The sequence below is a fragment of the Gekko japonicus genome, unplaced genomic scaffold (assembly GCF_001447785.1).
Source record: "Gekko japonicus isolate JY-2015 unplaced genomic scaffold, Gekko_japonicus_V1.1 scaffold1102, whole genome shotgun sequence".
Lineage (NCBI taxonomy): Eukaryota > Metazoa > Chordata > Lepidosauria > Squamata > Gekkonidae > Gekko > Gekko japonicus.
In genome coordinates this window covers 82887-100613 of record NW_015176483.1, presented here as the reverse complement: position 1 = coordinate 100613, position 17727 = coordinate 82887, and the positions used below count along the sequence as shown (strand labels likewise).

The following is a 17727-nucleotide window of genomic DNA, read 5'->3' as shown; positions in this document are numbered from 1 at the left end:
GTCAGGCGATGTTGCATCCCAGATCTCAGTGCTCTCTGGGGAACATACGGGGAAAGGCGGTCCCTCAGGTAGACAGGTCCCTGACCATATAGGGCTTTAAAGGTCAAAACCAGCACCTTGAAGCAGATCCGGAAAGCTATTGGCAGCCAGTGCAACGCCTTTAGCACAGGCTGGATGTGCTCCTGCATTGGGAGGCCCATCAACAGCCTGGCCGCCACGTTTTGCATCAGCTGCAGCTTCCGAAGTTGCCCCAAGGGCAGCCCCATGTAGAGAGCATTGCAGTAATCCAACCTCGAGGTGACCATAGCATGGATCACTGACGCCAGATCTTTGCGCTCGAGGAAGGGAACCAACTGCCTAATCAGCCGAAGATGGTAGAAGGCTGCCTTGGCAGTGGCTGCTACCTGGGCCTCTATTGTTAAGGAGGCATCCGGGAGCACTCCCAAACTCTGGACCCGTGATGCTGGCACCAGCGGCGCCCCATTGAAGGCCGGAAATGGGATCCCCTCCCCGGAACCGCTCCGATTCAAGCACAGGACCTCCGTCTTCGTCAGATTCAATTTCAATCAGCTCAGTCTCAGCCATCCCGCCACATCCTGAAGCGCCCGGCCCAGGTCTTCCAGGGTAGAGCCTGACTGGCCGCCCAACAACAGATAGAGCTGGGTCTCATCCGCATATTGGTGACAACCCAGCCCATGCCTCCAGGCAATCTGGGCAAGGGGGCGCATATAAATGTTAAATAACATCAGGGAGAGTACCGCCCCTTGTGGCACCCCACAAACTAGTGGGTGCCTTTGGGATAGTTTCTCCCCGAGAGCCACCCTTTGTCCCCGACCCTGGAGAAAGGAGACAAGCCACTGTAAAGCAAGTCCCCAAATCCCCACGTTGGCGAGGCGATGGGCGAGCAGCTGATGATCGACTGTGTTGAACGCTGCCGACAGGTCCAGCAATAGCATCACTGCCGTTCCCACCCCCATCCAGATGCCTCTGGAAGTCATCCATGAGAGCGACCAGTGCCGTCTCCATCCCATGACCCGGGCAGAAACCGGACTGGTAGGGATCAAGAATGGAAGTGTCACTCAGAAAGCTCTGCAATTGTATCGCCACCGCCCTCTCTATTAATTTGCCCAAATAGGGCAAATTGGAAACCAGCTGATAGTTGGCCAATTCGGCCGGATCCAGAGATGGTTTTTTCAAGAGAGGGCGGACCATCGCTTCCTTAAGAGCACCCGGGGACAGCCCCTCAGAGAGGGTTTTGTTGATAATATCCCTGAGGGCTCCTTGAAACCCCTTGTGGCCAGCTTTAATTAGCCAGGAGGGGCACGGATCCAGGTTGCATGTGGTTGGGTGTATCATTGAGATCAATCTGTCGACTTCCTCAAGGCTGCTTCATTCGAAATAATCCAGAATGGGACCAGAAGACGTGCATGGGGCCTCAAGTTCACATACTGTCTCAAATGTGGCTGGCAGGTCGCGGTGGAGCTCCAAGACTTTATCTGCAAAATAGCTCACAAAAGCTTCACAGCCCTGTGGCAGAGCTGTCAAGGACCAAATCGTTCTATACAATTGGGCTGGGCGTGAGCTAGCAGACGCAGTCGTGGCTGCGTAGAACTTCTTCTTTGCTGCCTTGACTGCCATCTCATAGGATCTCATGAACGTCCTATAGGATGCTCTTGTAGCCTCGTCGCAAACATGCCGCCACTGTCTCTCTAGTCGTCTGAGCCCGTGTTTCATCAGCCTCAGCTCCTGGGTGTACCAAGGAGCCAGCCTAGAGTGTTGGCGCAGAGGGCATCTGGGAGCGATCTCGTCTATGGCTGCCGAGAGAGTCATACCAGTCCTCGACCAGCTCTTCCAATGAGCCACCAGGGAGCAGTGGATCCTGGAGAGCCAGCTGAAGCCGCAAAGGGTCCATTTGGCTCCGCGAGTGAACTAAAATATGCTCGCCACCCAAACAGGGTTGGGGGGACACATTCACTTGGGTCCTCAGGGCATGGTGGTCCAACCATGGCACTGCCGTGGCAGTGATCCGGTCCACTGTAACCCCCGCCACGAAGATCAAATCGAGCGTGTGACTGGCTCGGGGAGGAGGGGGCGGTACCAATTGGGAGAGCCCTAGCGCCGCCATGGATGATGCCAGGTCCACTGCCTGAGAGGAAGCCGCATCGTTGGCATGGATGTTGAAGTCACCCAAGACTATCAGCCTAGGGCCTAGGGTGCTCCAACGCCCAGCCCGACACAGCCTCCACTAGGGATGGCAGGCTATTAGCCGGTGCATTGGGCGGTCGGTACACCAGCCAAACAGCCAAACTCTCCCTGGCCTCCCAAAGCTGGCACACTCCATGCCCGTGAGCCTCGTCGCTGGGAGCGCCCTGAAGGAGTAAGCCTCCCGAATGAACAGCGCCACCCCTCCCCCCCGCCCCATTGTTCGGGATTGGTGAAGGACCGAGAACCCAGGGGGCGCCAGCTGGGAGAGCGCAACCGTGTCCCCGTCTCAGATCCAGGTCTCGGTCACACACGCCAGGTCCGCATCCTGCTCCAACAAAAAGTCTCTCAGGACTGAGGTCTTATTATTTATGGACCTGGCATTGCACAGCACCAATGTTGGAGTGGGGTTTTTAATCCCTGCCCTACCACCGGCCACTTTTGGGATGGGACGCAGGCTGGAAGGTGGCCGAGCTTCTCTATTTCACTGCCCCCTTCCCTTCCATTTTTACCTGGTCCCACCGCTATATCTCCCCCTCCCCAGGAGCACTGGAATGTTTGTTCAGCCATTCTGCATCAGATGGTCTTTGCCCAGCGCACTCGGCTCAAGCCTCAGACCGATCAGCTTGATTGGTCACAGTCAAGATTCCACTAAAGTGCTATTGCTATGCCAGTAATGTCCTGCTTACTTATTTATTACTCACTCCTAACTCTAATTTCAGCGGTGGTTAACACTAAATGCATACAACCCTATACTTTATAGCCATTAATTATCTTTTTATTTCTTTTCTCTATTCCTATTAGTCCCTATCTAGCCAGTAAAATACATAAAGGCTAAGGAATTAATGGTAAATTTCCTAAAAGCTATACCCTGTTATTAATCAATTCCAGTTGATTTAATTAGATAATTAGTATAGGTCATTAATACAACAACCTCATTAAATAGGGCCCCAAGTAATTAATCAAAACCATCATCTCATTGACTAATTAACAATAAATTGCTCCAAATTTTAACTAAATCTAAGCCAATGGCTTCCCCTAATTAATTAATCAATCCCGAGTCCCTATTATTTTAAACAATCCACTGCTATTAGTTATTTACGGATGGCAGTAACAGTTTGATTTCACTCCTTCGCCCTCCAACCTGCCTGCTCCCGAAGGATTACTGGACTATCCCCTGGACTGGGCCCTGCCTCCTCGCCCAGTCGCGCCTCCAGCTCTTCCTCGTCTCCTCGGCCCATCAGGCAGCCCACGGCTCCCCTCTTCGTTGATCCAGCCTTTTCCTGGTGCCTGCTGTATTCCGCTGATGGCCAGAAGTATCCTGTGCTCTCTGCAGCCCCGTCTGCGACCACGCACCTGCCAGCTCAATCCAAGGCACATGCCACGGCCGGTGGCCCAGTCCCAGTGCTCGCCCGGCTGCACCTGCTCTGCATGGGCAGGGGGTGGGAGGGACCCCTACAAGTTGCCCCCCCCACTTGCTCTGGCATCTCCTCAGGGCCAGGCGCTGAAGCACGGGCACTCCCACCGCCAGCCAAACCAAACAAGCCAGCCCCGGTTCTGGTGGTCGCCCCAAAATGGCGGGTGCTCTGGTGGTACACAGTTCGTGAAGCCGCCGTCCACATCTCCATCCCCGGCAGGGACCCGGCGCCGGCCCGAGGACCCGAATATCAGCTCCTCGCAGGCCAGGCCGTCCGGTGCCTTCTCCTCGTAGGCGTGCCAAATCAGTGATGGTAGTTTTTTTCCGGCTATTCGTCTTCTTCGTCTCTTTGCCATCCACTCCTCTCTGACTTTTCAGCTGTTATTGCAGTTATTAGTAGTCCATTTTCACCATGCTAGCACTAAGCTCACTCGCTGCCCCTGCCGCCGCCGCTATGTTAGTTCTCTAGATGTACTCTTTGCAGGAAGAGGTCCAGCTGAGAAGTAATGTGAGAAGTTCCAAGAGAAGGGAGTGTCTGGGAAGCCCACCTGACTCTGTTTTCTTCTTTCCTCAGATGTGAACGAGTGTGAGACAATCCCCAATGCAATAGATATAGCACAATCCCTCACTTCAGAGGGAATCCAATACTCTGGTCCATGTGGCCTTCCAAGTTGTGCTCCTTAACTTAACTTATTTGAATTCTGTTTGTTACACAGCTGTTAAAGTTTTTAAAAAAGCTTTCTTAAACCAAGAGAGAGATCAGTGATCTGTCTAACGACAGTACTAGATGCCATGATGGGCAGTGATGGTTGGAGTGACTTTTCCAGCCTTGCTGCTTGAGATTCTCTCATTGTGGATGTTTAATGTTGGACCTGAAATGTATATGTGCTGTGCATGTGTTCTGCAATTGTGGTGCAGAGGCTCATCAATAAGAAAAGTAAAAATCCTTTCATTTATGCTCAAGACCTTTGGTCATACGAGCGTAATAACTGTGCTGTCTTTGTACTCTGAGGGGCATTCAAGGCAGTTTAGTGTGTACAAAAGAAAAAAATATACAACAAAGCCACATTGGCCATAAAAATAGCAACATTAAATACCTGCAGTTAAAATTCTAAACCATAAACACTGTGGTGCCAGTACAGGAGGACAAAAATGCCAGACAAACATACCTAGTATTGAAAAGCAAGATTCGAGTCCAGTAGCATCTTGAAAGACTAACAATATTTGCAGGGTGTCAGCTTTCGAGAGTCAAAGTTTCCTTTGCCAGAAACCTTTGTTAGATATCCTTCAAGCTTGAATTCAGTATAATATCTGGGTGTAGTACTTCATGTACAAAGTGGCTGTACTGTGAATCAATCAGTCTTTATTTGTTACGAACATAGATCAGCCAAGATTGACTCACACGGAGAGTCATCAGCACATCTGGCCATACTGCGTATGTTCTGTGACTTACTCTCTAGGATGTAGTTATGGGTGTGGTACCACATCTACATCTACAGCGGAGGCAGTTTTCCAGTATAGTGACAACTGTAGTTCTTTGCAGAGTGGACACTAGTAAAGAAATACGGTGTTGATCGGAATATTTCGGTTAAAGAATCATGCCCTGAGAGGTGACAACCTCCATGTATGTTTTTAAGTTTAGATGCTCATTCATAAGAGTTTTGGCCACTCAGCCCAGGTTCAACACTGGTTGGTCACTAGTAGCTCTAGCTATTCTTTTAGAAGGGATCTGGTGTCTTGCATCTTTGTTTAAGTTTAGAGTTTTATGACTAACAGCCCTACAACGCAAAGAGGAGTTTTTGTTTGGGGAGCATCTTTATTTTTTTAAATGTTTATTTATTTACATGTGATTTATATACCGCCCTTAACCCCTAGCGGGTCTCAGGGCGGTTTACAATGTGCTACTGTATAGTAGCGAATAACCTATCTAGGGCCACATATGGTGCAGGGGAGGGACAACCTACCAGCACCCCTAATACGGCACGGTGTTCCTTCGGCAGCTTTTTCTTGGTGTGAGTTGTTGCTGTTGATGTTGTTCTGCGACCCGGCTGCTATCGGCTGGACGAGCTGGCTGTTGTTCTTTTTGGAGCGGCGTATCTATCCTCGGGCGCAGCCTCGGCAACGTCCAAGCGGCTCCTGCCGCGCTGCGTCCCGCGTTCTGACGTCGTTCCAACTCTACGGCCAGCTCCGCCCTCGGCTCCGCCTTCATCACTGCTCAAGCCAGTCACCGCCGTTCTGCTCGCCTTTCGCCGTTTCTCTGCCGCCGCCATTTCTTTTCCTCGTTTGCTGCCGCCGACTCGATCCTCTCCTTCACTTTTCTTCACTGCCGATCACCAGCACAAGGCTGGGAAGAAGGGGTGCCCCCTGCCATCTAAGGCAGGTACCCATTCCTCTAATGTTAACAGAGCCGCTGGGTTGCCCACAAAATTATTGTATTCCATTTTCATTATTCATTTTGGATGATGTTCTATTGTAATTGTGTTTTTTAAAACACATTTGGATGTAATTTGGATGATGTTCTATTGTAATTGTGTTTTTTAAAACAAAAAACTAACACCATTGTCCAAAAACACAATCCCTACCTCCCAAGTGTATGATCTTCACATTTTAAGCTACTTAAATGTCACTTTATTTCTCTATTTCAGCTCTTCCTGCAAAAGATTTATTAGCAGTGTGTATCTCGTTGTGGTATCACTTCAGCAAATTTTATGCATTTCCACTCCTTCAGTTGCAAAGAATGGGGAAAAAGGGGGCCAGGATTACTCCTTGAGAAACTTAACTGGTTGCTCTCTTTGGCTTTACCTTTTCATTGCTATCATCAGTCATCTCTCTTTCTAGCTGGCTGTATTTCCCAGCTCCTGCTGTCTATATTAATGTCTATCTTTTCAATTTTCTTGTATGGTTGTACTCTTCATAGAAATCCACATTGAGTAAATTAGTTCAGTTTTGTGAATCCAGCATCTAACCTACAGAGAGTGAAGATGGATAGAACAGTTTAAGAATAGTGGAAGTAGTGCCATGATTACCCTTGCCTTGAATATACTCTTAGTCTGTTCTGAGATAAGCTTAAAAAACCCCTGTTCTGCAGGTTTCCAGCATAGCTCAAGATGAAACCAGGGAACAACCAGCTGTGCTGGGTTCCTGTTGCTCAGCACTTGTTACATTACTAACTCATTCCCCATCACCCATCTTCAGTGCAGTTTTGTAACTGATTTTACTTGTGACATTACTAACTCATTCCCCATCACCCATCTTCAGTGCAGTTTGTAACTGATTTTAAAGTCTGGAATATTTTGGGGGATGATAAAAGATGAACACATACTTGTGTCTCTTAAAGCACAAACAAACTTTAGACCATCTCCCCTGAGGCATTGTGGGGAGGGGCATGACTAAATTCTTGGCCTATGGAGAGCAATTCATTGATCCAAAGTTCAGCTTGCTGGTGTGTACACCAGTGACTCCATGTGTGAAGCCAGGTTCACATCCCAGGTGAAGGAACTCTCACTTCTTAAAATGCTATATCCACCTTGGAGCAGGCTAAAATATCTTGGCATGGTTATAAATCCTTCTGATCAATGTTAACTGGATGTCATCATAAGCAACATCTGAAATTAACAGCCTCAGGATGTCACATAATGGCTTTTACAAAATGAGAAGTATCTCTCTGTGTTGGATTTACTGTTCTCAACTCATCAAATGAACAATTTTGTGGATGGTGTTTGCCTGCGGAAAATAAATTTGTAAAGAATGCACTTAAAACAATTATAAGTCCTTAATGGAGAACCCTGAAACTCGTACAGTATAAAGGTGCTATAGGATTGAAAGAAACAATTCTGCATTCAGATGCATGTAAATGCAAATGTATATAACTTGCTGCAAACTATTTTACTTCTAGCAATGTTTAATAAGCTGCTATTATTGTAAAACTCAATCTTTGTGTCCCCCGTCCCCCCTGATTTTATTGGGTGCTTAATAATATTCTAGGCAGTAAAACCTGAAAAACTCTTTCCATCCTAACACTTAACCTCTGGGGTTGAAACTTTCCATGCTTCTGGACTGAATTTAGGTTGCTGCTTCAGAATGTTGTCCAGAACCACTAAAAACTAATGGGAGTTCTGTCATTTGCTTCAGTGGATTGCGCCCATATCGAGAAGGTTTTGCCCAGTAACAGATATCTGTCTTTTCTCATCTTGGAAGTCAGCTAAACACTGTATATGTTGATGTTTCACATTCTGCTTTAAAAGTTGATAATAATTTATACTAAAAAGCTTAGTGTTCTGGAGTATATGGTTATTTTATGTCTGAGGAAAAAATGCAAACAATTTAATAGTTGTTTCATTTAATATTGGGTACCAGTGTCATGGGAGGGAAGGTGGCTTCGCATAGCCCTATCTTATCAGATTTCAGAAGCCAAGCAGGGTCAGTATTTGGATGGGGGACCACCAAGGAAGACTCTGCAGAGGAAGGTAATGACAAATCACCTCTGCTTCTCACTTGCCTTGAAAACCCCTTGCTGGGGTTGCCATAAATTGGTTGCAATGGTGCTTACATACATACTGCTGTCATAGTTATATTCCTAAAATAAGTTAATTGGCTTTCAGACCCTACAGCATCCCTGCAGTCTAAAACATTATGCATGAGGTGGAATTTTGCATGACTGGTCTTTAAAGCAGTTTCTCCAATTAAAATTACTCTTTATAAGAGTCTTCTTATAAATTACTCTTTATAAGAGTATTCCATCTTTCTGTGTTATACCTGTGAGGATGCCAGTCACAGTTACTGGTGAAACGTCAGGTTCTACAATGCCAAGACCATGCCCACACAACCCGGAAAATCTACAGCAACTAGTCTTGTAAAAGTTGGAAGGTGGGTCTTTTTCCTAGTACCGCTCACTCAAAAGTTACCAGGTATCTCATGAGGCTCTGTTCTCAAGAACATAATCAAAATAAAGCTATGGACTTGTGTAAGGAGGGTGTTCTTTACCATATGTATTACAAAACAGAAGTGCATAGCACTGTTTTTACACCAGAGGATTGTGTTCTGTGAGGATATCCCACCATGGCTGCTTTTTCCACCTTGACAAACATTCATACAAGTAATGCAATCTGATCTGATTTTCCTGTGTTTATCTCCTCTCTGGGTCACAGTTAGTTTGGTCATTATAATTTTGGCGATCCAACCACACTAAGGGGGAGAAATCCTCTTGATACTCACAGTTTTCCCATTGTGTGAATAGGTGCTATGTATATTTTCCAGCTCACTTAATATCTGGGGGTACAATGTGTGGGGAGGAACGTTTAATCTTCCCATGTTACATTTGTACATCCCTGCATATATTTGGTAATGTATGCAAAGGGAAAGTTGTGACAGAGGGGCAGACATCTCTGGTTTTGGAAGTCTTTGGACTACCCTTTCTTTCTCTCCCCAGTAGCTGTAACGTGATCTCCCTTAATCTTTTACAGACCAGAGCAGAGCAATCCCAAGGTGCCTACTTCTTGCCTGAGTTTGCACTTTCTCCGCAAGGAAGTTTCTTGGAAGACACTACAGGAGAACAGTTCCTTACCTACCGCTACGATGATCAGGTTTGTCTGCAGAATATGAAAATTATGTTTCTCCTTCATTTTTATCGTTTTCTTCAGGAAGTTCTTATGAACTGTGTGTTCCTAAAGCAGGCCGTTATGTAATGCCTGGAGCAATATAGGCATCTTCTGACAAAACTGCAAGTATCAGGAGCTTGCCAACCTCATGTATGTGGATCGTGTGCTATCAGTAATCCTCCCAATATTAATGGCCACCTGATTCAGTTTTATCTGGAATACGCACCACGTGTATTTTCTGTTTCTGTACATACTCCAGTGTTGTTTCAGAAGAAATGGTGACCGTGCATATTGGGTGGATCGTGGGTACCACACATGCTTCTAGTATGCATGGTTGCATACCCTGCGATGGAACATCTGAAAAGGGCAGCAAATCATGTAGCAATTCAGGTAGCAACAAGTAGTGATTGATTGATTTAACCAAGTGTGTTTGTGTTCTCTACCACCCCTTGCAATGTCTTGGAAGTGCATATTGGGTGGATCTCTGATATGAGGGGACATGTGGGGAGGAAACTGAAAGGAAAAGTAGAAAGGGTCAAAACCACTGGGGAAACTTGGAAACTATTTAAAACTACAATCCTAGAAGCTCAAAAAAATATATATTCCGCAGGTTAGGAAAGGCACAAACAGGTATAGGAAAAAGCCTGCATGGTTAACAAACAAAGTAAGGGAAGCTGTAAAAGGTAAAAAGGATTCCTTTAAGCAGTGGAAAACTAGTCACAGTGAGGCTGATAAAACGGAACACAGGCTATGGCAAATAAAATGCAAGTCTGCGGTCAGGCAGACAAAAAGGGAATATGAGGAGCATATAGCAAAAAACGTAAAAACCAACAATAAAACTTTCTTCAAATATATTAGAAGCAGGAAACCAGCCAGGGAGGCAGTGGGGCCCTTGGATGACCAAGGGGTAAAAGGAGTACTGAAGGATGATAGGGAAATGGCTGAGAAGCTAAATGCATTTTTTGCCTCCGTCTTCACTGTGGAAGATGAGAAGTGCTTGCCCACTCCAGAATCGCTGATTTCGGGAAGGGTGTTGAAAGACCCGAGTCAGATTGAGGTGATGAGAGAGGAGGTCCTAAAACTGATAGACAACTTAAAAACTGATACCAGGCCCAGATGGCATACATCCGAGAGTTCTGAAAGAACTCAAATGTGAACTTGTAGATCTCCTGACAAAGATATGTAATCTTTCCTTAAAATCTGCCTCCATTCCTGAGGATTGGAAGGTAGCAAATGTCACTCCCATCTTTAAAAAGGGTTCCAGAGGAGATCCGGGAAATTACAGGCCAGTCAGTCTGACGTCGATACCGGGTAAATTGGTGGAAACCATTATTAAGGAAAGAATTAGTAGGCACATAGATGAACAAAACCTATTGAGGCAGACTCAGCATGGGTTCTGTAAGGGAAGATCTTGTCTCACTAACCTATTAGTGTTCTTTGAGGGGGTGAACAAACATGTGGACAAGGGGGATCCAATAGATATTATTTACCTTGACTTCCAGAAAGCTTTTGATAAAGTTCCTCATCAAAGGCTCCTAAGTAAGCTCAAAAATCATGGGATAGAAGGACAAGTCCTTTTATGGATCAAAAACTGGCTAATTAATAGAAAACAGAGAGTGAGTATAAATGGGCAGTTCTCCCAGTGGAGGGGGGTAAGCAGTGGGGTACCACAGGGATCAGTACTTGGTCCACTGCTTTTTAACTTGTTCATTAATGATTTGGAGTTGGGAGTAAGCAGTGAAGTAGTGGATAACTCACTGAAAATGTTGAGACAGTGTGTGACTGCAATAAAGAAGGCCAATGCTATGCTGGGGATTATTAGGAAGGGTATTGAAAACAGATCAGCCAATATCATAATGCCCCTATATAAATCAATGGTGAGACCTCATTTGGAATCCTGTGTGCAGTTCTGGTCACCACACCTTAAAAAGGATATTATAGCTTTGGGAAAAGTGCAGAAAAGGGCAACTCAAATGATAAAAGGGTTGGAATACTTTCCCTATGAAGAAAGGTTAAAGTGCTTAGGGCTCTTTAGTTTGGAGAAAAGACGACTGAGGGGTGACATGATTGAGGTTTACAAGATTATGCATGGGAAAGAACAGGTAGAGAAAGAGGTACTCTTCTCCCTTTCTCACAATACAAGAACTCGTGGGCACTCCATGAAATTGCTAAGCGGTCGGGTTAGAACGGATAAAAGGAAGTACTTCTTCACCCAAAGAGTGATTCACACATGGAATTCACTGCCACAGGAGGTGGTGGCGGCTACAAGCATGGACGGCTTCAAAAGGGAATTAGATAGGCATATGGAGCAGAGGTCCATCAGTGGCTATTAGCCACAAGGTATAGATAGGGGCTCTGGGGCAAGTGATGTTCTGTCTTCTTGGTGCTAGGGGGGGCCAACAGTGGGAGGGCTTCTAATGTCCTGGCCCCACTGGTGGACCTCCTGATGGCACCTGGTATTTTTGGCCACTGTGTGACAGAGTGTTGGACTAGATGCGCCTTTGGCCTGATCCAATATTGGTGTCTCTTATGTTCTTAAGTGAAATACCAGCATTCCAATTTGTAAAAGATCATGGAAACACAATAGAAGTGCAAATCAAATCAATAAATTAAACACACCAATTATAATGCCAGTCTTACAAAAGCAACGAGTTGTACAAAGAGCAACCAGTTTCATGTGGAAAAGATAATATAGCTATTTGACAGCAGCTGCTTTGGGAACCTGTGCAACTTCCACTGAAGTGGAGAGGAGATTTGTAGAAGAGGTTTTGCTTGTACAACTTTTTGAAAACACACACAGAGCTTCTTTGGACCGTTGGTGTGTCAAGGCCAATACTGTCTATTCTGACTGGCAGCCAGCTCTCCAGGATCCCAAACAGAGGTTTTTCAAACCACCTGATCCTTTTAAGTGGAGATGCTGGGGACTGAACCCAGGATCTTCCACATGCAATGCAGATGATCTACCACAGAGCCACGGTCCCACCCAAGGTGAAATCTAGCCATGCTGCATCTGGCTATTGGTCACTCAGGGTCAGCACTGTCTGCTCCATCTAGCTGCTCTCCAAGATCTGGGGTGGAAGTTTCTCACATCACCTTCCACCTGGTCCTTTATTTGGAGATGCCAGGGATTGCAAAGGAGATGCATGACTGCTCAGCCTTTTGAATGGGTTATGCCCTATGTTAATGAGTGGGTGGGGGTAACCATTCAAATTTTCCATTTAAGATTTTTGGGGGGGGCAGCCTTTAGATGCTTATGTTTGTAAGGGCCTGTGAAAGGGGATTATTTTAGCAAGGAGCTTTATTAAATCTTAGGACCATGCAAGCATTTTAGTTATCCAAATTCTCTGGTCAACAATGCATATGATAATAAAGCTTCTTGTTGGGAAACAGAAGTATTGCTCCAGCTGTAAGCTGGGAATGTCATTTGTGCATGGTGGGGGAGGGACAAGGATGGCCTTGGGCAATTGGGTCCAGCACTGGCTGTCAGCCAGTCAGCTCCAGCAGCCCACCTCAGGAGCTGACCCATCGCAGGACCAGTGGGTTGCAGGACTCTCTCTGGCTCGGACTGAGAGGAGCAGGCTGAAGAGGCACTGGGCATTCAGCAACTCTTTCTCAGCAAAGACAGCTTAGACCCACAGCAGCAGAGGGTGAGAGAGCTGAAACGCACACTATTGTCCAGTTACCTCCTCTGTTCTAAACTGCTTGAAGCTCACCATTGCCTCCTTGACATTTCCATCTTCCCAGTCTCTTATTTGGACCCATTGTTAAAACAGAGGACATAACCCTCACATCCCAAGGAAGAGACAAGGCTCAGAGCACAAGGCACCCACAAACCTAAGTATCCTAAAGGTCTCTGGCCAATGATGCATGATAATAAGGCTTCTTGTTGGGAAACAGAAACACTGAAGCCTGCCTACTGTTAGCCTGCCAGATGAGATGGCTCTTATGGTTTGATCGAGCAAGGCAAGTTCTTACGTTCTCTTCATGTAGGATTTTGGCAATAATGAGAAATTTTCCATAACTTAAATATTTGTGAATGTAGTTAATGAATGCTTATCCTGAAGTGTATATATTAGCATATTACTGTCTCACATTTCTGGTTTATTTAGAGATTGTTGAAATCAAATGTCTGAAAAAGGAAAATTGCAGAGAGAGTGTGTTTAGTGGAAGAAGGAGGGCATCTGGAAAGTAACAGGCCATGTTTCATATAATTAGACCTTCAGTGCGTACTCCAGAAGCCCATAGATACATTACATTAAACATGGAATAGAGATATAATGGCTAAGAAAGCAACATGAAAGAGACCCTGTTAATCTTGGCAAAAGATCTGAAGTAAATCTAGGAAGTGTATGGCCCACTGTGGAAACTTACAAGACAATATGTTCCAGAATCCCATTGAACTTCACATCAAAACACTGGGGAATGCACTGATAGGCAGTCAGCGTGAGGTGCTAGACCATTGTGAATAAAAGTGAAATGTACAGGCCTCGAGTCTGTGTAGAAGTGAAAAAGGGGGCTCCTCTGCCCCGCCCTTTCCTGCAGTATCTGAAATGGGAAGTTCTGTTGGGGATAACAACTTCTTGTGTGTTTGGTTGTGTGTGTAATTGTATAAATCAATAGATTACCCAACTTCTCAATAGTACTGATCCTGGTAGGCAGCCATGTTGGTCTGAAGCAGCAGAACAAAGTTTGAGTCCACTGGCACCTAAGACCAACAAAGTTTTATTCAAGGTATGAGCTTTTGTGCGCACATACACTTCCTCAGATACATTGAAATGGAAGTTAACAGTCCATACATATGGCAGACAGTGAACAGCAAATTAGCATACAACATAATGAAGACGTTTTAACAGAAGCAAAGACTCACCAGCCCACAACAAAATGAGAAAAGTTTTAAAAAAACTGGCTGGAAGTCAAACCAGTGGATGTCTTCAGTCTTCTGTTCTCCAACAGGCAGGATCTTGATCTGAAGTAGTCCAAGTTAGTCTCTCAGGCAGCAACAGGAAAGTCAGGCTCAGAGCAGTAGCTGAAATAGAAGCCAGCCACACAATCTCCAACCAAAGCTCTCTCACAGGAATGGGGTCAGCCAGCCAGAGACCACTGCTTTTATGCTCTCAGAACATACACAGAACAATTTTAAAAAAGAACAAACTTCTGTAATTGGCCAAAGAACAATGTGCCCATTCTTACCTGTAGCCCTATTGGTCAGTGCTCCTCCCCCCTCGTGCCCCTGGGAAAGCAAACTAATAGTTGAGCTTCAAGTTTGAAGCCAGCAGCAACAATAGCCTTGCAAGCTGCAATGCTATTTGCAAATGTATTGCAGTGATTGGCTGTATGTAAGGTCCTTCTTCCCCCTCGCAGCGCAAAGGGTGAGAAAGAGACAGAAATGGTGGGAAGGAGAAGGTAAGTGCAACCCTTTAAAGTTTAAACCCCCTCCCCTGAGCCGGTATTCAGCAATGCCGAATAATGCCAAATAAAAGCTGAATCGTTTTGGCTTTTATTTGGCATGCTGTATTCAACAGCTGAATCAGATCAGAGATTCTGATTTGGCTTGCCAAATACCCGAAAAAAACTGAAAAGGCATTTTCCAGGTTTTTTCCTAGTCCGGCTTTACCAAATGCACACCACTAGTCCTGGGGGAGTTGCTCTGAGTGTAAGCGCTTGTAATATAATGCAGTAAATATTGGAATGTATTTCTCTCATCTGGTGACAGAGGAGACATAACACTGCACAACCATTCACTCCATCTCAAAGAAAAGTATGCTGTTAGTTACGTCCATGATTGAGAGGTGATGAATGGAGTGTAACAACAAGACCTCAGTTATTTACTCTTAGCAGTCCACAATTTACACATTAGTCTCCTATTTTGAGATATTTATTTGCTCCACTGTGTTTCCCCTGTAATTAAATCCAAACAAATGATGACCATATAAACTTGGCATGTTATTCCTGTTTGGTCTTCTGTTAAAATATCTTCATTATGTTGTATGCTAATTTGCTATTTACTGTCTGCCATATGTATGGACTGTTAACTTCCATTTCAATGTATCTGAAGAAGTGTGCATGCATATGAAAGCTCATACCTTGAATAAAACTTTCTTGGTCTTAAAGGTGCCAGTGGACTCAAACTTTGTTCAATAGTACTGAGTACTTTTCAGGAATATCCAGCTGTTTAAAGGAAACCATTTATTTTTTGTGTGGATGTGCGAACATTGCCCATTCACTAAGCTGGCTGTCTCTCTACTTTATTTGCCCTTTATTTGAGTTTTAAGCTGAATGTTCCTGCTCATTTTTACCTTGATTTTTGCCTAAAAACTTCACAGATCTTCTTTGGCTGGCTGTCTTTTATGGACTTCATGCTGAATGTTACCTTTTGCTTGGACCTCTGTGACTTTGTTTGGTTGTAGTTTGTATTATGCTCCTGTTTGGTTAATTTTTAAACCATTGGTTTGTTTTTCCTCTTGTTGCTTGGAACTGGTCATAAGCCATCTTGAGCAGTTTTCTGAGAGGTGGTTCAGAAATAATTTACAGCAAATAAAAATAAGCCATATAGCCAGATGGGATCAGCTGTGTAGCATCATGACCTCATGCTGTTCTTTATGTGATATCTGATTGGCTGGGGTTGCCTGTGTCAGTATTCCAGGAAGAACACATAACCAGATGAAAGCACTGCCACGGCAGCAAAAGGAAAATGGCTTCAGTGTAAAAAAGCTGAATATTGTCATGATAAAGGTGATATTCAACACATATTCTACCAAACTTCAAAATATTTAGTGAGCCCTGACCTTTTGGATCTTAATTTAAAAAACCTAAATTGTAAGAGGAGGGAGTAAAAAGAGGTCATTTAAACCCCAGAGCATGTTAGAACTACTGCTTGTACTTCTTTGGGATGCAGTTGAGATGTAAAAGCAAAGTTCTCCATGTTTAGGCTACCCCGGGGGCTTCTGATTCAGATAAGATGTGTCCTGTACCGAACACCTGAGAAAGCAATAATTTATGGAACAGTAAAACGCAGCTGCAAAATGTGCCACGTTTATGATAGGCTTGTTAAAAAGGGGAGGAAAATGGCCTTTCTCTGATCAAAAGAACTTCAACTGAATGGAAGAAGTTTTTGGAAGACGAGGCAATAAGGCCTAGCCGTCCAATGTGCATTTGAGATGCAGAGCATGTTGCAAATCTAAAGTGTTGCGAAGGAAGACCAAGAGAACAGTTCCTTGGCCTGTAATGCCTGCTTAGGTGATAGTCAGACTTCTTGATCCCTTCCTTAAGGCAGGATTGAGATGAAGCCTTAAAATGAAGCATTCTTCATATATAGCAGACCCAGCACTTGAGCAAAGTGCCAGAGTGGGAAGGACATTACATAAGACTGTTGATTAGAAATTTTGAGTACTGTCGGTGAAATTAGTATCTGCCCATTGGTAGCCCTGGCATCCCCTCCTCTGTTCCTACTGCTGCATCTGTGATCATTCTTCTTTGCCATAATTTACTGAGATCTCCTGCTCTACGAAGCCATTTTTGAGGTGACAGAATGTTTTCCCTTGGGATAGGCAGAAGGGGTCCTGCAAAAGGGCTCTCAAAGAGTGAGGAATGATCTGGGGGCAGAGAAGACTACTGGCCGTTGGTCAGGTAGCTATTTGGGAAATAGGTGCCATCTCTAGTGAGTGAACCAGGGCCCGATATCATTATCAGAAATGCCTGCAGATGGATGACATTTTAATCATCATTTCTCCCCCCCCCCCCAAATTATTGTTATCAGGGGAAACATTTTGCGGGAATATGTCTGTTGAGAAGCTCTTGTACATTGTGGAGAATTGTGGGGAACATTCTTGGACACAAACCTGGTTGGCCAGGTGGGTTGCGTGTGGCCACTCCAAAGGAACTGAACTTGTCAGCTGCTGGTGGTTTTTTTTAATTATTAAGAAGCTCACAGTAAAGTTTCGAGGAACCTCAGGGTTCATCTGAGTTGTGAACCAATAAGTTAAGTTATCTAAAATTACAATTAATACTTGCAGTGGATTGTTTAATGTTATTTGCAGTTGTTGGAGTCGTTCAGAACAGAATCCGCTGGGTAGTAGTTTTTAAGGGTGGTTAATTGTAATGATTTTAGCTTTTACGTTGTCTGCTGCACTGAGCAAGTCTCTGAAGAGGCAGCATAGAAATGAATAACAGTATTGCCATCTTTAGTGGTGTGCATGTCCCAATTCCCACTCCCCCAAGGCAATACTGAAGGGACTCTGTCTAACAAAGGTGGCCTAGTAGGTAGGGATGCTAGCCTCCAGGTGGGACCTGGGATCCTCCAGAGTTACAGCTCTTTTCCAGAGTACAGAGATAATTTCCAGTGGAGAAAATGAATGCTCTAGAGGGTGGACTCTAGGGCATTGTACCCCACTGAGGCCCCTGTCCTCCCCAGGCTCCATCCCCAAATTTCCAGGAGTTTCCCAGCCTGGATCCGGCAACCATACCCTCTCCATCCCCTGCCGGTGGCCATGAGGTACCTGGCCACCCTACCAG

At 45.1% G+C, this 17727-nt stretch overlaps 1 protein-coding gene across 1 annotated transcript in view; it reads left to right on the top strand.

Moving 5' to 3' along the window:
• Positions 1 to 17727, top strand: part of ADAMTSL3 (ADAMTS like 3) — a gene marked incomplete at its 3' end in the record, with an annotated part of 156111 nt that overhangs the window by 65748 nt on the left and 72636 nt on the right. The window contains exon 3 of the mRNA XM_015427218.1: positions 9082 to 9201. Within this exon, the coding sequence (XP_015282704.1) occupies positions 9082 to 9201 (120 nt within the window). The remainder of the gene's footprint in view (positions 1 to 9081; positions 9202 to 17727) is intronic.